The 23,714-nt window shown below is 41.1% G+C and overlaps 2 protein-coding genes across 5 annotated transcripts in view; one reads left to right on the top strand and one right to left on the bottom strand.

The window, feature by feature from the left end:
* Nucleotides 1–13,867, top strand: part of KLF7 (KLF transcription factor 7) — a 59,598-nt gene extending 45,731 nt beyond the window's left edge. The window contains exons 3-4 of one of the 2 annotated variants that reach the window (XM_068196168.1): nucleotides 5,734–5,857; nucleotides 12,188–13,867. In XM_068196168.1, coding sequence (XP_068052269.1) covers nucleotides 5,734–5,857; nucleotides 12,188–12,239 — 176 coding nt within the window. In that variant the 3' untranslated portion in view covers nucleotides 12,240–13,867. The remainder of the gene's footprint in view (nucleotides 1–5,733; nucleotides 5,858–12,187) is intronic. The other variant, XM_068196170.1, reaches the window with a different exon arrangement.
* Nucleotides 1–23,714, bottom strand: part of FAM237A (family with sequence similarity 237 member A) — a 269,849-nt gene that overhangs the window by 143,001 nt on the left and 103,134 nt on the right. The window lies entirely within an intron of this gene.

Here is a 23,714-nt window from a genome sequence, read left to right as displayed (position 1 = left end):
AAAAGCACTACTTGATTCTTCACACATATCAGACCCGCAGAACTTCCTTATAGGAAAAATACATGCAAGAAATCTTGCATTTAATTCCTTTTTTCAGTTGTAATTTTACAGTTTACCTAGTTCTCAGGGAACATCAATCTTGAAACAAGTGTAGCTGAAACTTTCTTTCAATACATACTTTTAGAAATTGAGACTTTTAGAACTAGTTTCATTTTAAATGGTTTTAAAATTACAGATTATAACAAGGAAGGAAATATTTGTGTTTCTTTCAGACAACTTTTTCTAGGATTTTGAAACTATATAAGAAAAAATCTCAGTGGATTATAACACATGCTGTTTTTTTTCTGTTGTTTTCTTAAACACACTTTCACATGCTAGCTTTGTGTAGCTGTGTAATATTAAGGAACTCTTCAAACATAGTGCAACTAATGTTTGCTTTGAATAGCCTTCAACATATGCATATAGGCAGAATTTGGGGGTTTCCCCTCAGTTTCTTTAAACATTTTTGGCTGACTCAAAAAGGAGTGTCAAGGGACTAAAGCAGTCCCATGACACTGCCACATTTTAGCACAGAGAATATCAGCAAAGCTTTTGACTGTGATTCTCCTCTGAAGCTCTGCAGGACTGGGAGCTTAAACTACTTGATTGTTTTACTAAGTGCCCTGCAGGAGAGTGCCGGGAGGGGTAAGGAAATAGATATGGATGGATGGATAGATAATCATAATATCTTTGCTTTCAATTCCATAAAGATACAGGGTGAAACTTGAGCCTAATGATTTGGATGGAGCCATGGTTTCACCCCATCACTCTGGAACTCTGTGATCTTATTGTGCACATCCCTAAATCTGGAGGGTTTTCTTCTTAAAGTCCCTGCTGTTGAAATTCGGGGAATAGAGAGCAAATTTCTTCCTCTGTATTTCAAATTAAATGTTCCTGCAGGGCTGCGAAGAGAGGTTTAAAACCATGGCCCTAGGTTATCTACAAAGCAAAAGGCAAATGATGTCTGAATATTATTGTTTTCTTCTTTAAAATCTCATTATTTCTGTAGAAGAGTGCACTCATGACTTTTTAACCCTTGGGATTGGCAGTAAACAATGCAGCTGTAAGAAGTATAACGTGCCCATTGTGTGCTGTAGTTTTGTGATCATGTCCTCAGCTCATCTTGAGTCGGTACCTCTGTGTCCTGTAACCTAATGTTTTTACTAATCACTCTGCTGAAACAGCCTCTCTGAGATGTCTTAGCAACCACTGCCTTACTTCTTGGACAAGAGAAATATGTCTGGGACCTTGAGGGTGCCTGTGGGATGTAGGTGGCAAGGACAGGGGGTCTCTGTATCTTGAGAATAGACAACATCCCCTTTGCTGTGTTTTGTGAGGAAATATTTGTTGTGAAGGTTTGTACAGGGTTTACAATTTAAATATGTGCTGGAGCAAAAACCTGATGTTCTCTGGATTGTGCCTGGAGAGCAAAGATACAGGTGTGTGCAGTGAGCTGCTTGCCTCCTTGCACCATCAAAGCAGAGAAATTCCCCTCCAATTCCAGTCTGCCTGGGTATGATGTGTCACAGTCCACCCTTGCCTTTGCCTCCCTATTAACTTGAAAAAGAATGCTATAGGTGGCACTGTCAGATGATGGCTTTCAATAGCTAAAGCTGCATGAGACTAAACTAACCAAGAATTCCCGAGGCTGGGAAAGGAGGGAGAAGTTCCAAAGACCAGTGTGGTGGTCATAACAGAACCAACCCAGCTATATCCATCATGTTTTGCTGGAAACCTAGTGTGTGTTTGCCACAGGAGTGTAAACGAGATTGTGTGCTTGGCTTTTCATACTTTCAAGTGATACATTTTGGGCTTTCAAGAGAAAGCTGTACCAATCATTTGTTTATTTTTGCAACTAGATGCCTAATATTTAGTCTTGCATTCATCTTAGTCACAAAAGGAATAGTGACCCGATTTCAGGGCTGCCAAAGTCTGGTGGATTTTTTGTTACAACTTATAATTTTAGCTTCACTATTGCATGTTTCCCATAAATTTTCAAAGGTCTCTGTCCTCCAGTTACCAGATTGGACCAGGCTGGATGAAATAGAGGATGGAGAGCCAGACTGTACTGAAATGTGCTTTGGGGGTACTTTAGAAGAAGAGCTCAGTTGGGTGAGGTGCCATAAACGGAAGTGGAACAGAGAGCCTACTCCCCAAGCATCCCAGTCTCAGGGTATAAAATGTGCTCTAGGAACATGAAAAAGTTAAAATGAGGTATGGACCAAAGGACACAGCCACAGTGAAGAGAGGCTGCTTCACAGAAGTGTGCAGTCAGGATGGACTGAAACCCTAAAGTATATCTGAAGGGCTAATAGCATTTCTGTAGGACTGTTTTGGTGATACAGCCCTTCCAGACCAGCAGGTTTCAGGACATGGCTCTGTGCACAAGCAGGTGTGTGCAGGCTGCTTCTCCAGGACCCTCGCCAGGCAACTCAGATGTGTCTGATGTGTTTCCTGGTGATCAAGTGACCTCTTTTGAGATGAGCCTTTGGTTCAGCCTGGCCAGAGTGTAGACGTGGGGGTTTTCTCCTGTCCCAGGAGCTGCTGTGTGAGTGCACAGCTGGCACACTTTACCTATGGCCCGGCTCCAGCCACAGGACAAGGCTGTGGCCAGCCAGAAATAACACCCTTCCAATGCACACAGTGTGGGTGTCGGGTCCTGTGCACCCACTGTCTCACTGCAGCTCTCCTTCACTCTGCTGCACTGCCCATGGAAACTACAAGTCAGTAAGCTTGGAATCACTGGGTAGTGTCTCTGACTCCCAAGGGAAGAAGTAGAAACAGCTGAAAGCCAGTATTTCTCCGTTGCTTACAGATTTTCCCTAAGCAAATGATACATTTTTTTAACACAGCTCATCTAGGAAAATTGCATAATTCACTGCTTGAATATATCTGCACTGCTTCCCAGGCACATTAATGGGTGTGTGGAATCTGAGCCAGCCCCTTGGTGTGGAGTAAGTTCTGAACTGAAAGAACTGAGTATTTAACATGTTCCTAGGTATTGGCTTCTTTTGGATGAGGACTGGCTCCTCCATTGAGTGCATTTGTATAAATGTGGATTTATGGATTTGTTTAAGGACTGCATAGATCCTGGTGTTAAATAAAGGTGACTTAAGGAGTAGAGCCTCCTTCCTGGGAGTGACTTGCAGGCACAAGTTTTGAATGTGGTTTTTAATTTGAGAAATTAGAAAAAAAGTCAGTGTGGCACAACTCCATGATGTTCCTATTTTTAATTGGATTTGCAGCTCCTAATTAATTTCTTTAAAAGAGGGAGATCCTGGCCCTGTAGAAGTGAGTAGGAGTTTTGCCACTGCCTTCAGCAGAAGATTTCATCATCTAACTTTTTGGTCTCACTAATCCTCTGAACAAGAGAAGAGCAGCCTAACACATGGAAAGGATCCTTCCCATTTTTTCTCCCTGCTATTGCCAGTAGTGAGGTAGGAGGATCCTCCCCCCTTTTTCATTCCCTTGCTTTCTACATATGTGCACCTTGGCAAGATACACTTCCATTTCATCTTCATGTAAGGTGAAAGCAGCCATTAAAGGAGCAGTTTGTTTTTAGTCTTCACATGCAGGGACAGGCAGGTCTCTCTTCTCCTTCCCTCTTGTGTTTTTGAGTAGCTGCAGGAAGGCAGGAAATCTAATGTCTTTGAGGTCTCTGGGTCAAGGAGCTGACTGGCATGGCTTTAAAGGTCACTGTGCTCCTTTGCATTTACCTTGTGTTCTGGGAGCCTGGTATGGCAGCGTGCAGTCTGGAGCACTGAGAGGTACTGTCTGACATTTTGCTGAACAGGGCTTGGGTTACAAAGGAAAAACAAAACTCAGCTCAGGGCTGTGCGAGGCCAAAGCTGGAACACCTGGGAGAGGAGCCCCTGCAGCAAGTAGCAGAGATATGTGTCATTCCTTGGATTCACCAGTAATCATGCTTGGCTTTTCTGTCTCTTGTAACCCATATGTAGCACTGTATATTTTCAAAGCTCTTGACAAATTTTAACAAGACAAACTCCACTTCAATCCTAGTAGCCTCTATAGTTTCACAGAAAGCCCGGGATGCTTTTTCTTCACCCTTCTGCTCTGTAGATGACTGTATCCTTCAGACTGGCTGTACCTGCCAGATTTGGCTGAGCAGTTGTCTTCTGCATTTGCTTTGCAGTGTGTGTGGCAAATGTGCTGCAAGGCAGTTTCCCTGCCTGGCTGTCTCCACTCTAAGGTAGGCACTAGAGAGCGTCAGAGAACCAAGGAACTGCATTATCATCGGGGCTTGTTTACTGACAGCTTTTTAGAATAATGCATGAACTGTTCAGACAAACCGGTGCTCCATCACAGGCACAGGATCAGGCCTGGGAAATCCCTTTTTTCTGAGGAAAGCAGGTGCTGTGTGCCAGGTAGGATGCAAAGGGCTGGGGGGAGATTGCTGCAACTGCTGCAACTGCAGCTCCAGGGGCCAGCACTGGTGACAGTGTTTGAGGTACAGTTGAGTAACCAGCCCAGAAACAAGACAGCAGCACCTTTCTCACTAAGAAGATTCTAACTTCTTATTTTCCTGAAGAAATCCAAAGAATAAAGGAACAAGAGGTGAGTCTGCAGAGATGACCAAGCAGGCACATTCTAAGTGGGGTAGGTTATTGTTGGCTCAGTCCATTGTCCTGTTGGGCATTTTCCCATGGGGGACTGTGACTCACAGCAGGGACGTCCAGGCTGGCCTTTCTTCATTCAGAGACTATGGGATAAACGGATATTTTGGTGTAGTCTTGCCAGCTGCTGCCCCTGCTTCACAACTTCATCCCAGTGAATCGTTTAATTGAACTACTGAACCAAAGAAACTTCTCAAAGGCCAATAAAATGGCTCAACTTCAGTTACAGTCTCAGCCCATTCTGCTCTTCTGTCTGGGCAGATGACCACTGTGCAGCAGAGCTGCCTGTGCAACAAGAAGTCTGCAGAAAGTCACAAACCAGAGAACAGCATTTTTTCATGTATTTTGCTGCAATTTTCTTTCCCTATTCACTTTTCTTGCTCTTTTTGCATCTCCAGTTCATCATCATGGTACACATAGGTGTCCCATATCCAGATCTCACTCTTCTACTTGCTGAATAGACACACTAAATATAGGAAGCTGTGTCTCTGCATTGTCTGCTGCGGTCAAATGATTGTTTCACGTGACTGGCCTAGAGGGGTCTTACAGGTTGTAGCCTCGGTGTGGCCCGTGGTGGGTTTTTAAGATTACCTTCTTAGCAATTTTAAGAACAAATAAATAAGTAATAATCCATTTAGAAGCTTGGTAGTGAAAGTGATTTCTTGTCTGAATTTTATCTCAACTGACTGCATGGTGAAGAGTGCCATGAGTTACTATAGGAGGAGATGCACTGGAGCATTTGTTGTGGGAGGGAGATGTTAAATTTGAATGCACACCATAAGAGGGTATTCTTAAGGCTTCTTCAAAGGCCAGTTGCCTGGTTTTGTTAGAAACAAGATATAAGGTTGTGTGAGAATTTCAGCTGTGGTAAAATCTGGAACTATCCTCAGTACAATACATCACAAGCCCTAGGTTATTTTCATCCCACGCTGACCATGTATTGTATGAAGGGCTAAACTACTCGAATGGGTTAGAGGCAGGGTGGGAGGACACGGGGCTTTTAAGTTGAGTGCTCAGTAATGCTGCTTCCACGCTGACTGTTCTCTCCTCCCCTCTGCAGGTGAGAAGCCTTACAAGTGCTCGTGGGAAGGGTGCGAGTGGCGTTTTGCACGGAGCGACGAGCTCACGAGGCATTACAGAAAGCACACGGGTGCAAAGCCCTTTAAATGCAACCATTGTGACAGGTAATGCAGCTCCTAACATGGTGTTCAAGAAACCTGTGGACTTTTGTGACTGGCAGGGAGCCACCAGCTCCCAGAAACAAGAGACCTGGCTCCCAGCAGAGAGGCCCTTTCTGTCCCACTGCCTGGATCCCTGTACCATGGAGGGACCCTCTGCTCAGCTCCTGTCCTCTCTGCCTTAGTGGCCAGGCAGGCTGGCAGATGGGGAATTCTTCCTAAGCAGTCTAATCCCACATCACAGAACAAAATGTGGGACCAGGTGTAGGCCTGACTGAGCCCTGCTGGTGTCTGTTGTGGGCACAGGATTCAGTTCATAGGGCAGGTCTTGTTAATACTCTTAAAGCAGAGAAGACATCCAGAGGGCCTTAGACCATTTCAGTGATGGACCTCTCCACAAAGCATCTCCCCAGCTTTCTGTCTCCTGATCCTGTCAGCCTGCTGTGCTCACAAAGGCAAAGCTCCCTCTATTTGCTCTGCTTCAAGGACTACTCCAAGCACCACTCTTGGCTACTTGCATTTTGGCAGGGTGGGCCTCACAAAAACATTGGTGTATGGCAGGAGGAATGGGGAGTGTGTAGCTGTTGTGCCACAAGTGGCCCAAATCTATAGGAAACCTCTAGGGAAAAAGCATTACATTTCTGTATGATCGTTGTCCTCTCTTAGCACTGAGTCCAGGGCTCCTAAAGAAAAGACAACAAAGGGCACCATTCTCAAAAGCCCAAGAGCGATTTAGACACATTTTACTGTTTAAGTTCATGGGGTGGTTTTGTGCAAGATCAGTGATCTCTGCGCATTCCTGCTAATTAGTGACTCTTTTCCTACAGTTTAAAATCTCTTGACATGTGTTTGAAGTGGGAAATACTCTGCAGCCTCATTCTGTGGGGGCCCAGATCGGAAAGCCTGCCAGGTGCGCGGGGCAGAGGTGGCTGAGGAGCCTGTCTCGCAGCAGTGCCCTGGGACTCGGAAATGACCGGGACATGAGGCGTGAGCTGAGCACCCAGCAGCTCCCTGGGAGAGCCGCCCTTGCTCTCACCGCCCTTCGTTTGTGCAGCCCTCGCTGCTTTAGCTGCTTCCCTAAACACTGAGCTTCTCTGAAAAATCCTGTCATCCTTGCTTGGTGCTGAGTGGTTTTGAAAGCTAGGTTCTTTCAATTTAGAAACAAAACCAAAAGAACACCCTTCTCCACATCCCCAATCCCAACTGATAAGAAATCAGGGTGGAGCAAAAGCAATTAGCCCTGTAATGACTCTTGACAGCACTGACAGGATCGAACAATGAGCACTTCTCCCCCACTCACCCCCCCAGCTGAAAATTGGCAGTGCCCTGGGTGAAACCTGGATCCACTACTGAGTAATCAAATAATGTGCTTGCATCTGAACATGTTATCCAGCTAATCCTATTTATATATTTTTTAAAAAGAGGCTTAAGAAAATTACCCATCTTTTTAATGCAGCACTAAGGTTCTCGACTGTGATAAGGAAACGTTTTGTAATACAATAAAGCCTCTAGGAAGCCTGTGGGTACGCCAGACCAACAGAGAATATGCGTGGAGAGAGGATGTGTGGGACATAAACAAGGGACCCCATCCTTTTATGGGAAGGAAATTTGATCATTTTCGCATCCTGCCTTTCCGAGAGCTTCATCTCCTTAAGTGCTCTTCTGCCCTTGTCTCCCCTCTTCCCGCCCCCCTTCCCCCACTGAGGGTTTCCTCTTGGATTATCGTTTGTTTTATCCCTGGATCATCTTTTGTTTGCTCAGAATGAGGGACAGGATAAGCCAAGTAGGGACCTCTGCAGTTCTGCTTTTGTTTAAGCACTTCTGTGAATGAGAACAATTATGTTCTCTGTTTTAAATGTAAGTAATTGCCTTTCTCTTTTCTTTCTTCGAGTGGCCCCACAAACATACACACACATACACATGCCCTAGGGTTTCTGTGTCAGGACAAACAATATTTTTAGCAGAGATCTAGAGAAATACAGCCGGTATTTTCAACTCCTTGGTCTCTTTCAGCCCTTTGTTAAGTGTTCGTTATTCTCCCTCCACATATTATCCCTTTCTACCTAGCTTTTCTCTTTGGCAGCAAACTCGGTCACTGCAGTCAAGAGATATATTCCTGTAATAATCGAATGCACTTTCTGCTCTTCTGCTGAATCTGTAGATGAAGGAATAACATTATTAATAAAATTCAGAGTGCTGAGGATTGTGCACTGTTAAACTCTATGCCCATACTATCTGTGTGTGGTGATAGGAGTCAGATTTGTCCTTATTCCCCCAGTTCATTGTTGCAAGCTTTTAGAGTGACAGCGCCTGTTCTTTTGCCCCCCTCTGCCATACTACTGTTTTTCATTCTTTTCTCATTCTCAGGCCTCTTTGCTACCACCTACTGCAGAGGTCACCTCAAGCAAGCACTGACACATGAGCCTAAAACTGCCTTTAGCCATGTAGGCAGACTTTTAAAGATGTGACTTCCTGAGCCAGGGTTCCAGCTGGAGAACAGTTTCTCTATATTTGAACTGCTACTCTTTATTGCACTCACCATTATTGACAGAAGCTGTGGCCACTCTCTCAGAGATGCTGGCTTGTTAGGTTTTAAGGAGCTGATTGGAGCTGTTTTAGCAACACTGATGTAGCACAAATCCTATGCCTGTTGTTGTTCAGAGCTGAAGGCTGTATCTTGGCAAACAGAGCATGGAAGGGATGATTCAGATAGCAGAAGGGGATGTTGTTCGCACAGTCTGGCTGCAGTTCCCTTCCAAGACTGTTTTTAGATGTGCTTGTGTCTCTCACCTTCCGACCAATGTCAAAGGAGTATTAATGTCCTCCGTGTAAAAGTAAATTTTATAACAAAAGAGATGAGATTCTCTTCTTCTGCTCTGCCAGCCCTATCCCAACACCATGCAGCCCACAGATCACATTGTTAGTCACAGCTGGCAAACTACTACTGCTTTGAGTAACATCATATGTACTGAAAATGGTGAGTAGCTTTGTGGCAGCAGGAGAGAAAGGAGAATCAGCTAAAGTGGTGTGGAAAACACCCCAGGAAAGTCCTTAGTGCCTTCCAGAGGCCAGGGTTATGGTTGTTGTTAGCATTCCCCAGGAATTTTGCTCTTCTGAAACACAGGCTAGGGTTGTTCCACACACGGTGCAAGCCCTCAGCACTTCAAGGGGAAGAGTTTGACAGGGTAGTGGCACGTGCTGATTCTAGATAAATAGGTGTTTAGGAGACAGCAGCTTAGTGCCAGACTGTTGGGATGCATGTTCCTCTCTGCATATGTGCACACGTGCTCATGGTTTCCTTGTTGATAGCAAGCGGAGAGTGCACTTAGCTGGAATGAACACATCCCACAGTGGAAAATCCACAGCTGGTAGGAAAGATGGCTGAGTGATATATTCTCTCTCATTGTACTTACATTCCCTTTTTCTCCTTCAGAAGCTTCAGTGCCAAGCAGTATTATGTTGCTAAGGAGATACAGCAAAAAGAGAAAGGAAGGAATCATGTCTGGGAGCAGGGAATTTGTGTATTACACATCCCTGTATGAGTTTTAAAATTAGAGTGTCTTATTCTAGCATAAACTGTTCGTTCTAGGAAGAGCTAGACTGAGGGGGGGAGAAGCCCTCAGAGAAGGCTGTGATGGGCCCACGTGTGATGTGCAGAGCTGGTCTGGAACTGAAAGAGGTGTAGAGCCAGAGGTGCAGAGCAAAGTCTCATGTCATGGGTAGGACTAGAGACCAGCAAGCCCCTGTTCCTTGATTTTTGAAGAGTAGTTTCCTTTGACAGCTTATCCTGTGGAGCCTCTTCCACTTCTGCCTCTAGCCCAAGAAAGAAAAAAAAAAAGTGTGTCCAGTAATCAATAGTATTTTTGACAGTGTGATTTAGCTGCAAAAATTTTGTATGGACTGATTTACAGTTGAAAATAAATATCCACATCCACCAGCCTTACCAAGAGATAGAACTAACCAAATTAGGCAATGGGAGAATGTGAAGAATTAATATTGTACCACTTTATTGGCTATAAACTAGCAAATATGGCACCATTTTATTACCTATAAAAATATTATGGGTGCTAATACGATAGTTACTGATGTGAAGCAATGTACTGAATCTATAATTTTAACAGATCTAGCTATGGTGTGACTCAGCATACACTTTCCTGGGTTGCATCTGTAAAAGAGACAACTGGAGAGGAAAAGCTGTGCTTGGGTGGGGGTCTTATGACTAGTCCTAGACTGAAGTGCCAGCTGGTGCATGTCTTTTTGGCAGCCACTCAAGCTGTTGTTTTGTTTTGGCAGCCCTTGTAGCCAGAGCATGCTGCTTTCTCAGTTTAAGACTGATGAGAGAGACGTTGGTCCAAGGATGTATTTTGTCACTCTAGGGCTAGAAAATTCTAGCTATGCAGAGCCTGCTGTGTTGAAAGCCCAGTGTCCATTGTCAGATTCACGTGTGTCTTGCTGTGCCTCATGTAGGACCTTGGAGGAGTGCCTCCTCCATCCTATTTTGAAGTCTCATTTTTCCCATTCTGAAGGTCTTTACTCCCTTGTGAGCCCTGCAAATAGAGAAGAGATAACTTGAGCAGAGCTATGCTCATTGCTCATTTACAGAAGATGAGTAAATGACTTTTCTTGTGGAAGTTGTCTTCTTTTAAGGTTTCTTTGTCTTAAAAATGTACCTCTTGATCACTCATCTCTGTTTGTAGATGCTGATTGATCACATGTGCAGTGGAATACTTCAGCAGGACAGAAAAAGTCCCCTAACTATTTAAAATAGTTTCATTTTTATAGTTCTTGTCTTTCTCAGCCTTTCTCTGCTTAGGGTGTTTATCCTTTGGGTATTTAGATTGACTGTTCTTTTTTATCTAGTATTGGCTTTTTAGGGGGGTTGTTCAGTTTTTTCTTCTGCTTCTTCTTTCCGAAAACTACAAAACACTCAACTACTGCTTTTTTAAAAATACACTTGGCGCCCATATATGAGCTATCTTGATTCTCACAATAAGCCATTTGGATATTCTTCAGACCATTATTGGTGGCTGCTTTATACTCCAGTTCTGTGGAGCACTGAAAAGACATGCCAGGCAAATCAGTTCCTTAAGTAGCTTTTCCTAGTGTTCTTGGAGCCTACAGAACCAGTTTACTCAACAGCCACAGCGGTGTGGGGGTTGGTATGATTTTTGTAGTATATGTTTTTAAAATAAACAAGCCAGTATCTTGTGGCTTAAGGTGGAAAGAAGGTAAGCCAGAATTTGCAGTGAACTTGAAAACCTCCTGTTTTTAAATGCTTGACTGAAGTTTCTAGTAGAAGTTTAATTTCTAAGTGTGTCTTCAGTCCTGTCACTGTGACAGGCTCCATTTTAGGGCTGTGGGATAGGCACCTAGAACCACTGCCTGCTTCTCCTGTGGTTTGTTTTCCAGTGCCATACATATCTTGGATGACACTGTGATGGTGGGTGTAATGGATTGTTACTTTCAATCCCATATTTAATGGATATGGAGTCTATCTCATCAGGATCCAGCTACATATTCAGAATGACAAAAAACTATGTTTTCTTATGAAAATAAAAAGAAATATAATTTCTTATGAGATGGAAAAAGTCTTTGTGGATAAAGAACAGAATTTGGAAGCTCGAGTCCTGGCTTTCTTTTTTTCCCCTTGGTTTTACCGCACCTGTGTGATTTACAACTTCCTTGCCTTCTCTGTCTTTCAATTGTCACTCTTACAAAATAGGCATAATATCTTCTGTCAACATCCTTCAGGGAGATAATATTCATCAGAATCCACATATTACCACCCAGATTCCCAGCTGAGAGGAAGGGAGAGATATGAAGCCTGATGGATTGTCAGTCTCCAAAGTCTGAGCCAGATTTCCTTCCAGTTTGGAGTTAGAAATGAGAATTTAGCTTTCAAAACTAGCATCATTCTTTGGTGCTTTTTGCAAGGAGTGGGCACTTGAGAAAGCTGGTGTTTTCAAAGATGGTGTTGCTGAATAAAACTGATTTATTTATTTTTTTAATATGCAAACACACACATACTAAATATTTGGTTTTATAGTCCAGATGCATAGATGAGCACTCTTCCCTGATATCTGACTCAGTGAAAGAACTGAGAGAGAGAGGAACAAGGAAAGGATAAAAGTTGTCTCTTTAGCTGCTGAAGAGCCAGGGTAGTTGCCTATCTGTGGTCACAGAGGTTGATCACACAGGCTTTGGTGGTGACCCATGGATAGCTCAAGGAATGTCTCTAAACTGGGATATGTATTTTCTCCTGTACATAACAAGGAAGGAGCAGAAACTCTGTTTTCCAAAATCATATACTTATTTCCTGCTTGCTTTATGTTGCAGGTGTTTTTCCAGGTCGGATCACCTTGCCCTCCACATGAAGAGACACATCTAAATATCAGTCAGCTTGGCATGGATGTCATCTGGGCTAAGTGTTGTGAGATGAAAGTGCAACTCAAGTTACAACGTGCTACCTTACAGGAGAAGAGAACTTGATCCCGTGTAATCCTCTGTACAGGGACCACATGCTCACAGTGTCATGCTCCCAGTTACACTTCAATACCTACATCGGTTCTTTTATGCCTTGCCCCAGCTGGATGGGAGAAGATGCAGGCGAGGAAATGATATGGAGGTGAAGTCAGTGAAAAAGGACAATTACTTACAGTACTTCATCCCTCTTGGATTTGTTTCCTGTTTTTGCCAGTGGAAATCAAAGAAAACAGAGGAGGCTTCCCTGAGAGTGGACAGCAGTAGGAGGGGCTTATCTAACTTGCTTCTCAGTGCAACTCAGTAGAAGAATATGTCGTCTTGAAGTTGCATATTTGTAGCACTAACTTTCTTTTTAAATAGATGGGGGGAAAACAATGACCTAGAAAACCAAATCCCAGTTTGGTAGCCAAAATTAACCTCTTGGGTTTTTGTTCTTTCTCTGAGAGTTCCTAATATTCAGTGCATCAGACTTCTCACAGACACTTTGACCTGTCTTGGTTTTGGTTCTTCTTCCCAGAACTGAGCTATTGAGATCCTTTTAAGTCAATACCAGTGGCCTTAATGGCAGTAGACTGTGGAGTGACACTTGTGACACAAACATCCTCTTTTTGGCCTGAGTTTATGTAGACTTCATGGAGGATTATATTTTTGTTGGTTGTTTTTATTTTAATTTCTTTTTTATTTTTTTTTTTTTGGCTATTGCACAACATATGCACTAGGGACTCTGGAAGCTGCTGCCACGATGGCTAAGTAGCCAAGGGAAAACCCCTGAGATACAGCACCTAATATCTCTGTAAGCCTCACCTTATTGCCATAGCTAGGACTTCTTGTTTATTTTTTGAACAAAAAACTTTAAAAGCTTGTTTGGAAGCTTGAACCTTTTTTCTCTTTTCTCCACAAACAAGTGATCTTCAGAACTCCTTGTCTTCACCTGGATATCAGTCTGGGACTGGCCACACAGGCATGACTACAGGATTCCTTCTACATCATGTGAGCATATTAGCCACAACCCACAGTGATTTAGTGGTGAATTATGTTGCTTTTTCTTGCAGTTCTTCTATTAACAAATTTAAAACATTAGCCTTTTGTTTCTGTAAAGAGCACCTGCAGACGTTTTAATTTAGACCTGTTTGTTGAGCATCTTACACACAAAAAAAAAACCCAAGCCAAAAATTCTACTCCAATCTCTAAGTAGGAAATCAAGAACCTCTTGCAAGTACAATGGCTTCATTCAGCATTAGCCCATTTATCAAAGTCCTGCTTTTCTGTTCATCAAGTTGATGCTGTAGCCCACTCCTATATGAAAAAATGTAACCATGTGAGCGGTGAAGGAAGGGATTGGATTTTACATACAGCAGTGAGGCATTTCCAAATGATTGGTCCACAGTATTACTAACCTAGAGGTCCATTTTGACCTACGGTGTGAATCATCAAGGAGAAGTGGAGATCTCATGCTCACCCTTCCGTCATAATAATTTGATTTCTTTGGCTCAAAGTGGATTAAAGTCTTCATTACAAAAGGAAAAAAAAAAACCCTAAAATATGTATTGCCATAACTTGTATTTGAACCTATTTGGCACTGGCCCAGACTCCAAAGACTGCATTTAGGACCATGAAAATGGCCTATGCAAGCAGGCAGGCCGTCATTAGGTTGTATATTTTGTATATTCTCGGACCATCCCTACAAGATGTGTCTAGAAATGAAACAAAATAGCGTGTGGTCCACAAATGGTTGCTGCTCTTTTATAATGTATTAGCCAACTGCCCTTCTTTGACTGTTTTGACTCATTGACTGTTAAATATTTCCCTTAATTTATGTTTTGGGAGGTAAAATTGTACTCTAAGGGGAAAAAAGAGCAAACAAGAAACTCAATAGATGTTTTTAAGAGCTGTCACCGGGATCCTTGGCACTTGAATTCTCAGCATTTTGCAACCTTTGGTTCCAGTGAGAGATTGAATTTATTCAAAAGATGCTGGTTTTCCTCACAGTTTTCACAAAACACTGTGACTGTCAACTGAACACTTTGGGGACAGGGGGGAAATACGATGTCTGGCCCATATGGTATGAAATATGGACCAAAATCTAACCATCTTTTAGGGGCAATGATGTAATATTCATGATAAAAGCATGAGAGAGAGTGAAAGAAAGTCAGAAAGAAAGAGAGAGAGAAGAAAAAAATTGAATTTATTCCAAAGATTTAAAACTAACTATACTCTATATGTGTATATATATATGCTTATATATATATATATGTATACATTTAAAAATTGCAGAGCACTGCTTGCTGACAATCTCGTATTTCTCTACTTCTGTATTTGCTTACTTCTTATGGCCATTCCACCCAGCTGTTTCACTGGGACTGAGGGCCCTAGAATCCAATTTGTGTTGGAACAAATAGAGCATCCTGCCAGATCACAGAATCACAGAGTGTCCTGAGTTGTAAGGGACCCACAAGGATCATCAAGTCCAACTTCTGGCCCTGCGCAGGACATCCCAAGAATCCCACCATGTGCCTGAGAGTGTTGTCCAAATGCTCCTTGAGCTCTGGCTGGCTTGGGGCTGTGACCACTTCACTGGGGAGCCTTTTCAGGTGTCTGACCACCTTCTGGGTGAAGAACTTTTTCCTAATGTCCATCCTGAACTTCCCCCGACACAGCTCCATCCCATTCCCTTGGATCCTGTCACTGGTCACCAGACAGCAGAGATTGGTGCTGCCCCTCTGCTGCCCCTCAGGAAGATATCTAATGGGTACAGAAACCTCAGCTGTGTGAAACTGTAGAGCATCCAGTGAGTGCATTAGATTAAAAAAAGTATAAGAGAATCCTAGAATTTCATTACTGTAGTGTCCTAAAATTTATGCTCTCAAATTCTCCACTGCAATATTCATTGGCTGTGAACCTGCATAAATATCCTCCTTTGCCCTCTGAACACACCTGCCTTTAGACATGCTATCAGTAGTATAGAAACCTTAATTATTAAGTGATGGTTTAAACACCAGACTCTATTTAAACTGGAAAAAGTCAAGCAAGACTGTCTTTTAGTTCCAGTTGTCATTTATGGTCTTGTTGGCATCTTATTTAAATATACCAGAACAAGGGCCCCAGGGGAAAAAAATGCTGAAATATATTTTTACTTTCTTTAAAAGGAAGCCTACATCTAAATCCTGGATCCAAATAGCCTAAAAAAACATAGAAAAAAGGAGGTAAAAGGCAGATTTCAAATTTCTCAGGCTTTGTAGCAGGTCTTGAACTCTGAAGCCAAAATTTGGAACCACCTCTTATGTTTGAAAAGCAAGATATTTTTCGGCTGTATATATGGTGTACCCAGTCAATCTCCTGACTTCCGTTTTTGGGTGCTCATATGCAAGTGTCTTAGTCATTACTAAAATTTTGAACCATAACTTTGGTATTTTAGAGGAGTCTCCATTTTGGAAAGGCATAATTAGTGACACATTCCAGGATTGTTTTTTTTACAACGACAGGTTTGTTTCTTTGCGGATATTTTAAGCTGTACACTTCAAACTTGTGTAGTCTGTTATAGTTAGTTCCTTTTTGGGCCTATGTCTCCTTGCTAAAGTTGTACAGTTGTTCTCTCTCTGTAAATTATGAGTAGAATCAGACTAAAGAGGAAAGGCTCTCTGTAAGGCTTCTTGAAAGCGAACCCATAAATTTGGTCACAGTTGAGGACTGAGTTATCCAGCTGTAGAAAGGAGAAGCTGTACCTTGTTTCCTTCAATGCGAGGTTTATGCCTATTTGCAAAAGAGAAGCCATTATAAAAAAGTCAGATTGTGGTTTCCAAGGTCATGGAACTATAGGATGAAAACAGATTGAGCTAAAAGTCTCACAAAATAGTGTACACAGATGAAGCAACTAAAATAAATGTGAGGTTTTGTGCTTAGCTAAATAATATTTTGGATTGGAACAGTCAATCATAGAATCATGCATATGGAAAGGGGCCTCCAGAGGCCATCTTAGCCAACCTCCAACTAGAGCTGGTTGCTCACAGCTGTATCCAGCTGAGTTTTAAATATCCTCACAAATGGAAATTCTGCAACCTCTCTGTCCAAGCTGTTCCAATATTTAACCACTTTCATGGTAAAAAAAAAAAAAATTCCAAAAATCTGTGCTTCAAGCAGGAATTTTTCATGTTCAAACCTGTTTTCAGGCCTCTTCCACTGTGCACCTCCAAGTAGAGTCTGGCTTCTTCTCTACGGTCTTGGTTAGGTATTTGGAGATAGCAATAAGATCTACACTTACCCTTCTCTTCTTAAAGCTGAATCTTGTCTCTCAGCCTCTTTTCATCCATCATGTGTTTCACTACCTTCGTGGTGAATCTCTGCTAGACTTGCTCCCATATGTCAATCATTTTCGTGATTGGGGAGACAGAATATTCCAGGTTAAGATGTGCTTTGTACGTGACAGTCTTGATAAAATATATTTATTCTGGATTTTTCCATTATCTGTGACAACTTAAAGTCAAAATTCTATTTTGAAAACTGATTAATAAAAAATAATTTAGGAAGCACTGTTATAAATAGTTTTCTAATCAAATTTGCCAAATCTGTGCATAAAAATATGCTTATAAAAATATACTTCTGTACTACCAGCTTGAGGCCTGGCTAGCAAAATTTGGTTTTTCTCAACATGATCATTGATGGTTCACTTTGAACTAAAAGATGTATTGTTTCATTTGTACTGTATCAAATATGAAGACACATTATGCTGTATTTTAGTCACTTCTTACACTAAAAAAGCACTTCAGTGCATCTTTATTCTGTTTGGTTTTCCCCTTAGGAGATAAAGAGCAACATAAAATATCAGCTATATTTTATAGAGATTGGTCTAAAAGTGGATGGCAGAATGCAGAGTATTTTTCATTATCTCTGATATGTTCTTTTTCAGTAGCTAACTCACTCTAGACAATTACATTACCTGGCTAAACTAGCAACTGAAGTGAAATTCTAGATTCTTTCAATATCTTGGATGAGACCCTGAGCAGTCTGATCTCACTAAACAAAGGGTTGAATGTTGGGTTAGGTGACCTCCAGAAGTACCTTCCAATACTAATTTTTCTGTGTTTCTATGATTCATTTTACAGTTCTTACTTATTGTGTACTGGTTCTATTTCTTCATAGTCTTGTGCTGATGAAACAGACTGTAGGGCAGATCTGTAGGTTTTTTCTTGAATTCTGAGCGTTTCATCCTTGTTAAACTTTATAAGGTTTCTTCATGAGGGAGACCTAGAGAGGAAGAAATCTTAAAAGAACCCAAACCCTTAGCAAGCCTGTTTGAAGCAATATCATACTTTGATATGTGTCACAGCTGCAAGGACTAGCCAGATATTATGGAAACAAGTTTGCTAGACTGGGAGACCCATGTGATGTCTCAGAAATAGTTTCCAGGACCTGAAATCTAAGCCAACATTTTTCTACAAAGGTGAACACTTTTTTCATTCATTCGTATTTTCCTCAGACTTTTTGGAATTGCTCTTTTCCTTAGGGTAGCACATTTTCACTTAATGCGTGGGAAGCACTGACCAAACACCGACGGGAAGAAGAATCTCAATGCAAGAGGATCCCTCAGTCCTTGCTTTCAGAACTGTTTTAACTTCAGGCATAAAAAATTAACTAATCACTAGGGTGTATAGCTAAAATGGAGCTGATCAATATGTTTGTTGCAGTGACTGAGTAAATCTTAGCTGTGCCCTTTCTGATATCTACAGAATCAGGCTTTCTCCCTCATTTTTATCTGACCCTAGACAATTTGGGGTTTGTATCTAATATAAAGGTTGCTCCTCCTATTTAACACACTTTATTTGTCTGTATACAAAAGAGGTGGTAATTGGTACTTTTGGCAAAGCTGATGAAGTCCAACTTCCTTAAGTGTTTCCCTTCCTCTTCTCTTAATGTATGTCAAAATCTTTAAATTTAAAAAAAAGAGAGGAAAATTTTGTAAATAATTTAATGTTAAAAGGCCAGCACTCAGTGGATCAAGGGCTTTTACTCTTGATTTCATTCAGGACTTGGCACAATCTGTCATTCCATCCAGTAAGACTGTTTTTGAGCTTTCATATCCTGAGCGATGCTCTAAACCAGAACTTCTAAACTACTTTTTGCTGATTTCAGATAGAATTGCACTTGTAAAGATATCTACATACCAAGAAAAAAAAAAAAACACAAACAAAATAATGCTTGACAATAACTATTTAACTTTGTCTTGAAAAAATAGAAATACTTTTCTCCCAAGATACTACAACATTGACAAGTCTTGCCTGTCTTTCATTAGTATTTAAGCTACACCTTCATGAATGATCTTTTCCAGATCACGCTTGGATATTTTTCTTCCTTTTATCACACTTGTGTCTCTTTTTATTAATAGTTTAGGGATGACTACTGCAGTCTTTCTCCTCCACAGCTCTGCACAGGCTTCAGTGGCAAGATTTAGCATTGTAAGGACTGTAGAATCTGGCCTACCAGGTACTCAGTAAGATCTGTGTTGTAAAGCTGAGAATTTCCTCCTCCCTTAGAGTCCTCCCTTAGAGGAAGAAGTCTTGAGAATACTTGTGCTATATAAGTTATATATATAATTATACAGTTGTATATATAAATTATATACATAAAAATGTTGGGATGGGGAGTAGACTGCCTTTATCACCTCAAAAATGAGTTTCCCTACCTGAAAACTTTCAAATGCAGGCGTCATTTTAGAAACAGGGTTTTATAGTTTTCCTTAATGCTTGTTGATGGCATTTTTGGTGTAATAATTGAAGTTGGAATCTGTGATTTTCAAAATGAAAGCTTTGATGACTTTTTTTTTTTTTTAAGTGCTTTGGTCCTAACTTCTATATACTGCCAGAAAACAGGTTCTCCACCCTGTCTCTGTGTGGGTGTGGATGTACAAGAGTATACTGTATATACCTACACAGAAGAGCAAACTGAGCTACTGACTTACAGTTTGTAGTAGCCAACTGTGCCTATTGCTTTCATTTAAGGAGGGCACTTGCTGTTGCCACTGCATTTTAGGAATCATGTCAGCTTCTGTAGGAAAGTTTTCAACAGTGCTGGGAAATACATGTTGCTGTGTACTGTGAATGAGTAGGCTGCAAATTTGGGGATTGGGAGGGGAGGTGGGAAGGGAGGGGGATAAGGGCTTCGCATGTACACACTAAAGGGAACTAGAATGGACAGAAACATGGGAATTTTAGCCTTTATTGTTGGGCTCTCGGGGAAATGAAAAGCTAACATGCAGTCCCTGGAAGGCCTTATGGCTGAAGGGGGCTGATCTTTATGTTTTGCAACATATGTTTTACCCATCACTCTGTATTTAAATCCCCAGACCTGTCAGATTCTGGAAGTAGATCAAACACTGGTTTAAACACTACTTTGTTACCAAGGCCATGTCTCTACCAGGGAAGCTGTCCTACATTAAAATCAGTCTAGCTAAATCACTTTGTAGCTGCACCTGTTATGTGATTGCCTGGATCAAGTTTGCATTGGCATCCTATGCAGTTAAGCTGAAGTGTAAGAAATGCTTCAACTAATTAAGATACCTCTACAGGAAGGTTCTTGCACCAGTTTAAGTACCTGGTTTTGAAATCACTGCATATAAACCATAAGAGCTTTTCTCTTAGAAACAAGGCCTTAGTTTGGCATGTCTGCTCATCTACTTGAAAAAATAATAACGCAGGCTGAGTTTTTTTTGGGTTTTGTTTTTTTTCTTTCTTTCTTTTCAAAGTGACCTGTTTTCCCTTTTGTTCTTTGAGACTTCTTGCTCTCTACCACACATTAGATTTTTGTTGGGGGAATTTTTGTTTAAGAACAAAATCAACAACAACAAAATGTATGAATGCTCCCTATTAAAAAAAAAAAAACCAAAAAAAATCAAAAACAAAAAAAACAAACAACATTGCTTGAAGGACTTTCATTTTGCACTATAATTTTTCTTTTACCAGATGTGTCTGACAAGTGCATTTCGGAGATGCCCTCGGTCACGTTCTCTCAGGCCTACTCTGGTATTTCTAATATATCACAGAAGTACCCAATCTTGTAGCCCTCAGTTCTGCCTTTTTTTGACATTTTATTTTTTTTAAGCTTTTTATATATATATATATATATATAAATATATTACTTTGTCAGTTTTTTTGCTGTACAAAAAGTCTTAAGATTTAAAAATATTATTTGTATTATATGATGGTGGTATGTTAATGTTACAAAATTATTAATGAAGAAAAAATTTATTTTTGTTACTGGTCTGTTTCATAATTCTTTTTTAAATTGGTATATTGTAAGATATCTATGCAAAAATGTTATGTGACGCATTTTTATTTAAGAATGTAATATGTGTAATAAACTGTAGAATGTGTTTGGCCCAACAGTGTTTAGTGTGCCTTGTACATTATTTCTTTATGAAAACTTCTGTGAAGAGTTAAATGGCTTTTGGAATTAAGACTAGTGTTCTGTAAACAGTTATTGACATAAAAATACAACTTCTAAGTCTGCTTTAACCCATCAGAATAATATTTCTGGATTTAAGTAATTTATTTTTAATGTATTCTGTAACAGTTCAAGTGTTGCTTATATTCATGCTGTGTCACATGTTGCTTTTGGAAAAGATGCTCAGGAAGGAAGTTCTTATTCTTAAAAGCTGACTGAATTTGGCTTGTAATCCTGCTTCTTTTGGAGTCAGTTATTTCTGTTATTTGATAGCTTACACTCGTTGAAGATTTCAGCCAGTATTATTTTTGTAAAAGACACAGAGAACAGTTGTGTTTTATTTTCCATGCTTAGCTTTACAACATATGTCAGTCAGTGGTCAAAACGGGTCTAGACTTGGAGGCTCCTGAGAGCCTGTACTGTGCTCTAGTCCGTGTGTCAGGCTGTCTCACAGGAGTGCAGCATTGTTCTCTTTCCCCGCCTCAGTCATTTAGTCTCCCTCGTTAATGTCTGCAAAATTGCAAGCACAATTGAATCCACCTGGATGCTCAAGTACTAAAGACGTATTTAGGCAGTTAAACCAGATATTTTGAGCACAATTACTTTGCAGTGTCATGACATAAAATGAAATTACTTTTTCAAGACAGGCCAATATCCCTTTAGGTTTTTGCTGCCTTGTGCTCACACACTGCAGCAACCTCAGTGGGCATTTCAGCAGGACATTCTGTAGGGCCCATCTGATGCCAGCTGGCTGAGTTTCATTTCTGGGACAATATGCCTCACTTGCCCTGTTAGGGAACCTGCTAGGATTGTTTCTGTCAGACGGACAGAGGGTAGGATTCCCCTCCTGACATCTGCATCTAGAAGTCAGATGATCACTCTAGCCTGCCCATTTATACTCCCTCTGTAGCTAATGAAGAGAGACATATCCAGAGGTAACTCACTCCAGGGGATGAGTTGAAGGCAAAAGGAACTGGGGTGTTGTTAAGCATTTCTGAAAAACCATATGGTCAGATTGGAAGACAGTGAAGAAATGATGCCCATGGCTGCTTTGGTCGCTCAAGTTGTACCAGGTATTTAATGATGGATGTAATGTGTAGTGGTTGAGTGTATGTTAAGAAACAGCTCTTGAGCACTGGAAAAGGGCTCAGCACAGGTCCAAATTTTGAGCTTGTGTTACAAATGGTCAAAACTGGATCATGTTCTGTCTGCTTCAGTGTGACAGTGGTATCCTGGCATCACAGAGTTTGAGTGATTGAGACGGTTGTCATAGCTGAAAAAAATGGTCCCTTTGTTGTGGATCAATTAGTATGATGTAGGTATGAATGGAGTTATGTTTGACAGAATTATTTCTGCAAATAGAATTTTCATATTATAGCTTTTTTCCTTGTAAAGACAAGGTCTAGGTTCCTTTATTTCTCTCTTCCTTGAAAACTTCTGGAAGCTTTTAGCATCTCACCTACCTTGACCTGTCTGACAGTTGCATATGTCTGTACATCTAGAAAAAGATACTTCTTGTGTAATTTAGTCCTTTGCTCTCCATCTGTGAAAGGGACATCCAAAGACCTTTTGAAGAGCAGCACAGTGTGAAACCCAACTGGAGAGATGATTATCAATTACAGGTAAGCATTTAACCTGGTTGTTTTCCAGGAAGTTTCAGAAAATACAATGCTTTGCTATCAAACACGTCCTCTTAGGAGCAAGTAGGTTATTAGTCTGCAGGAGTAGCTGTCAGACACTTCCCTGGGCTGGAGGCCAAGGAAAGGACAGAAAGTGAATTAACTCCTCCTCTTTGAAATTTTTCAGTAGCACACAGTCACACATCTTGGGCAACTCCTGCTATTGGCTACAGAGTTTTCTGAAGAAAGGATAATTCATTTACTTCTAGGGTTAAACTGCATATGAGCCTTCTGTTGAGCTCATCTGATGCAAACTCACCATGTGCAAATTTAGCACAACTTTTCAGACAGAGTCATAGAATAGGTTGGGCTGAAAGGGATCTTAAAGTTCATTTGGTTCCAATCCCCCTGCCATGGGAAAGGATGTCACCCTCTAGGTCAGGTTACTCAGAGCCCCATCCAGCCTGTCTTGAACGCTGCTAGGGATGGAGCATCCAGACCTCCCAGGGCAACCTGTTCCAGTGCTTCACCACCCTCTGAGTAAAGAATTTCTTCCTAGTACCTATTCTAAGCCTGCTCAATTTTAGTTTAAAACCATTACTCCTTGACCTGTCACTATCTGCCTGTATGAAAAGTTCCACCATGCTTTTAATGAGCCCTATTAAGGTACTAAAAGGCTGCAGTGAGGTCTCTCCCAAAGCCTTTTCTTTTCCATGCTGAACAGCCCCAGCTCTCTCAGGTTTTTCTCCCTTTTTTTTTTTTTAATTTTCTTTTTTTTAAATTATGATTTTTATTTTTGGCTTTATTGCCTTTTTCTAATGAGAGTAAACAAGGAGAGAAATATTAAATGTGAATAAAAGCAAAGGTTTGCCACCATAATCATGTTATTTTAGTGTTTTTTACAAATATTTGTAATACTTCTGGCTTTAACTGTTTTTTTAAGATGTTGGCTTTTATATGAAATAAACAGTTTTTCATTAACAGTTACTGACCACCTGGCTGGAAGTCTTTCCAAAAGCCTAGTCACAAGCTGTATCCACTGACTGAGAGCTCCAGTGCCTCATCATGTGCCTCTGTGGTACTGAGAGCTAGCGAAGGTCATTGGAACAATTACTTCCAGGGGCCTTCTGTGTCCATGGCTTGTCCATGGACTTCATTTTTCTGGAAATCTCTTGTCTGAAATCATAACAGCCACATCCTATTTTCACAGAGCCTTCCTCATGTACCCCTGTGCATGGTTTCAGATTCATTGTCTGCTTCTGTTCTGTCAGTTTCATGCTCACTGCTGAGAGGCAATAAAACTGAACAAGACAAAGATGCTGCAGCTA

Source organism: Anomalospiza imberbis, chromosome 7 (genome assembly GCF_031753505.1).
Source record: "Anomalospiza imberbis isolate Cuckoo-Finch-1a 21T00152 chromosome 7, ASM3175350v1, whole genome shotgun sequence".
Classification (NCBI taxonomy): domain Eukaryota; kingdom Metazoa; phylum Chordata; class Aves; order Passeriformes; family Viduidae; genus Anomalospiza; species Anomalospiza imberbis.
This window is presented reverse-complemented; position numbering and strand designations above follow the sequence as displayed.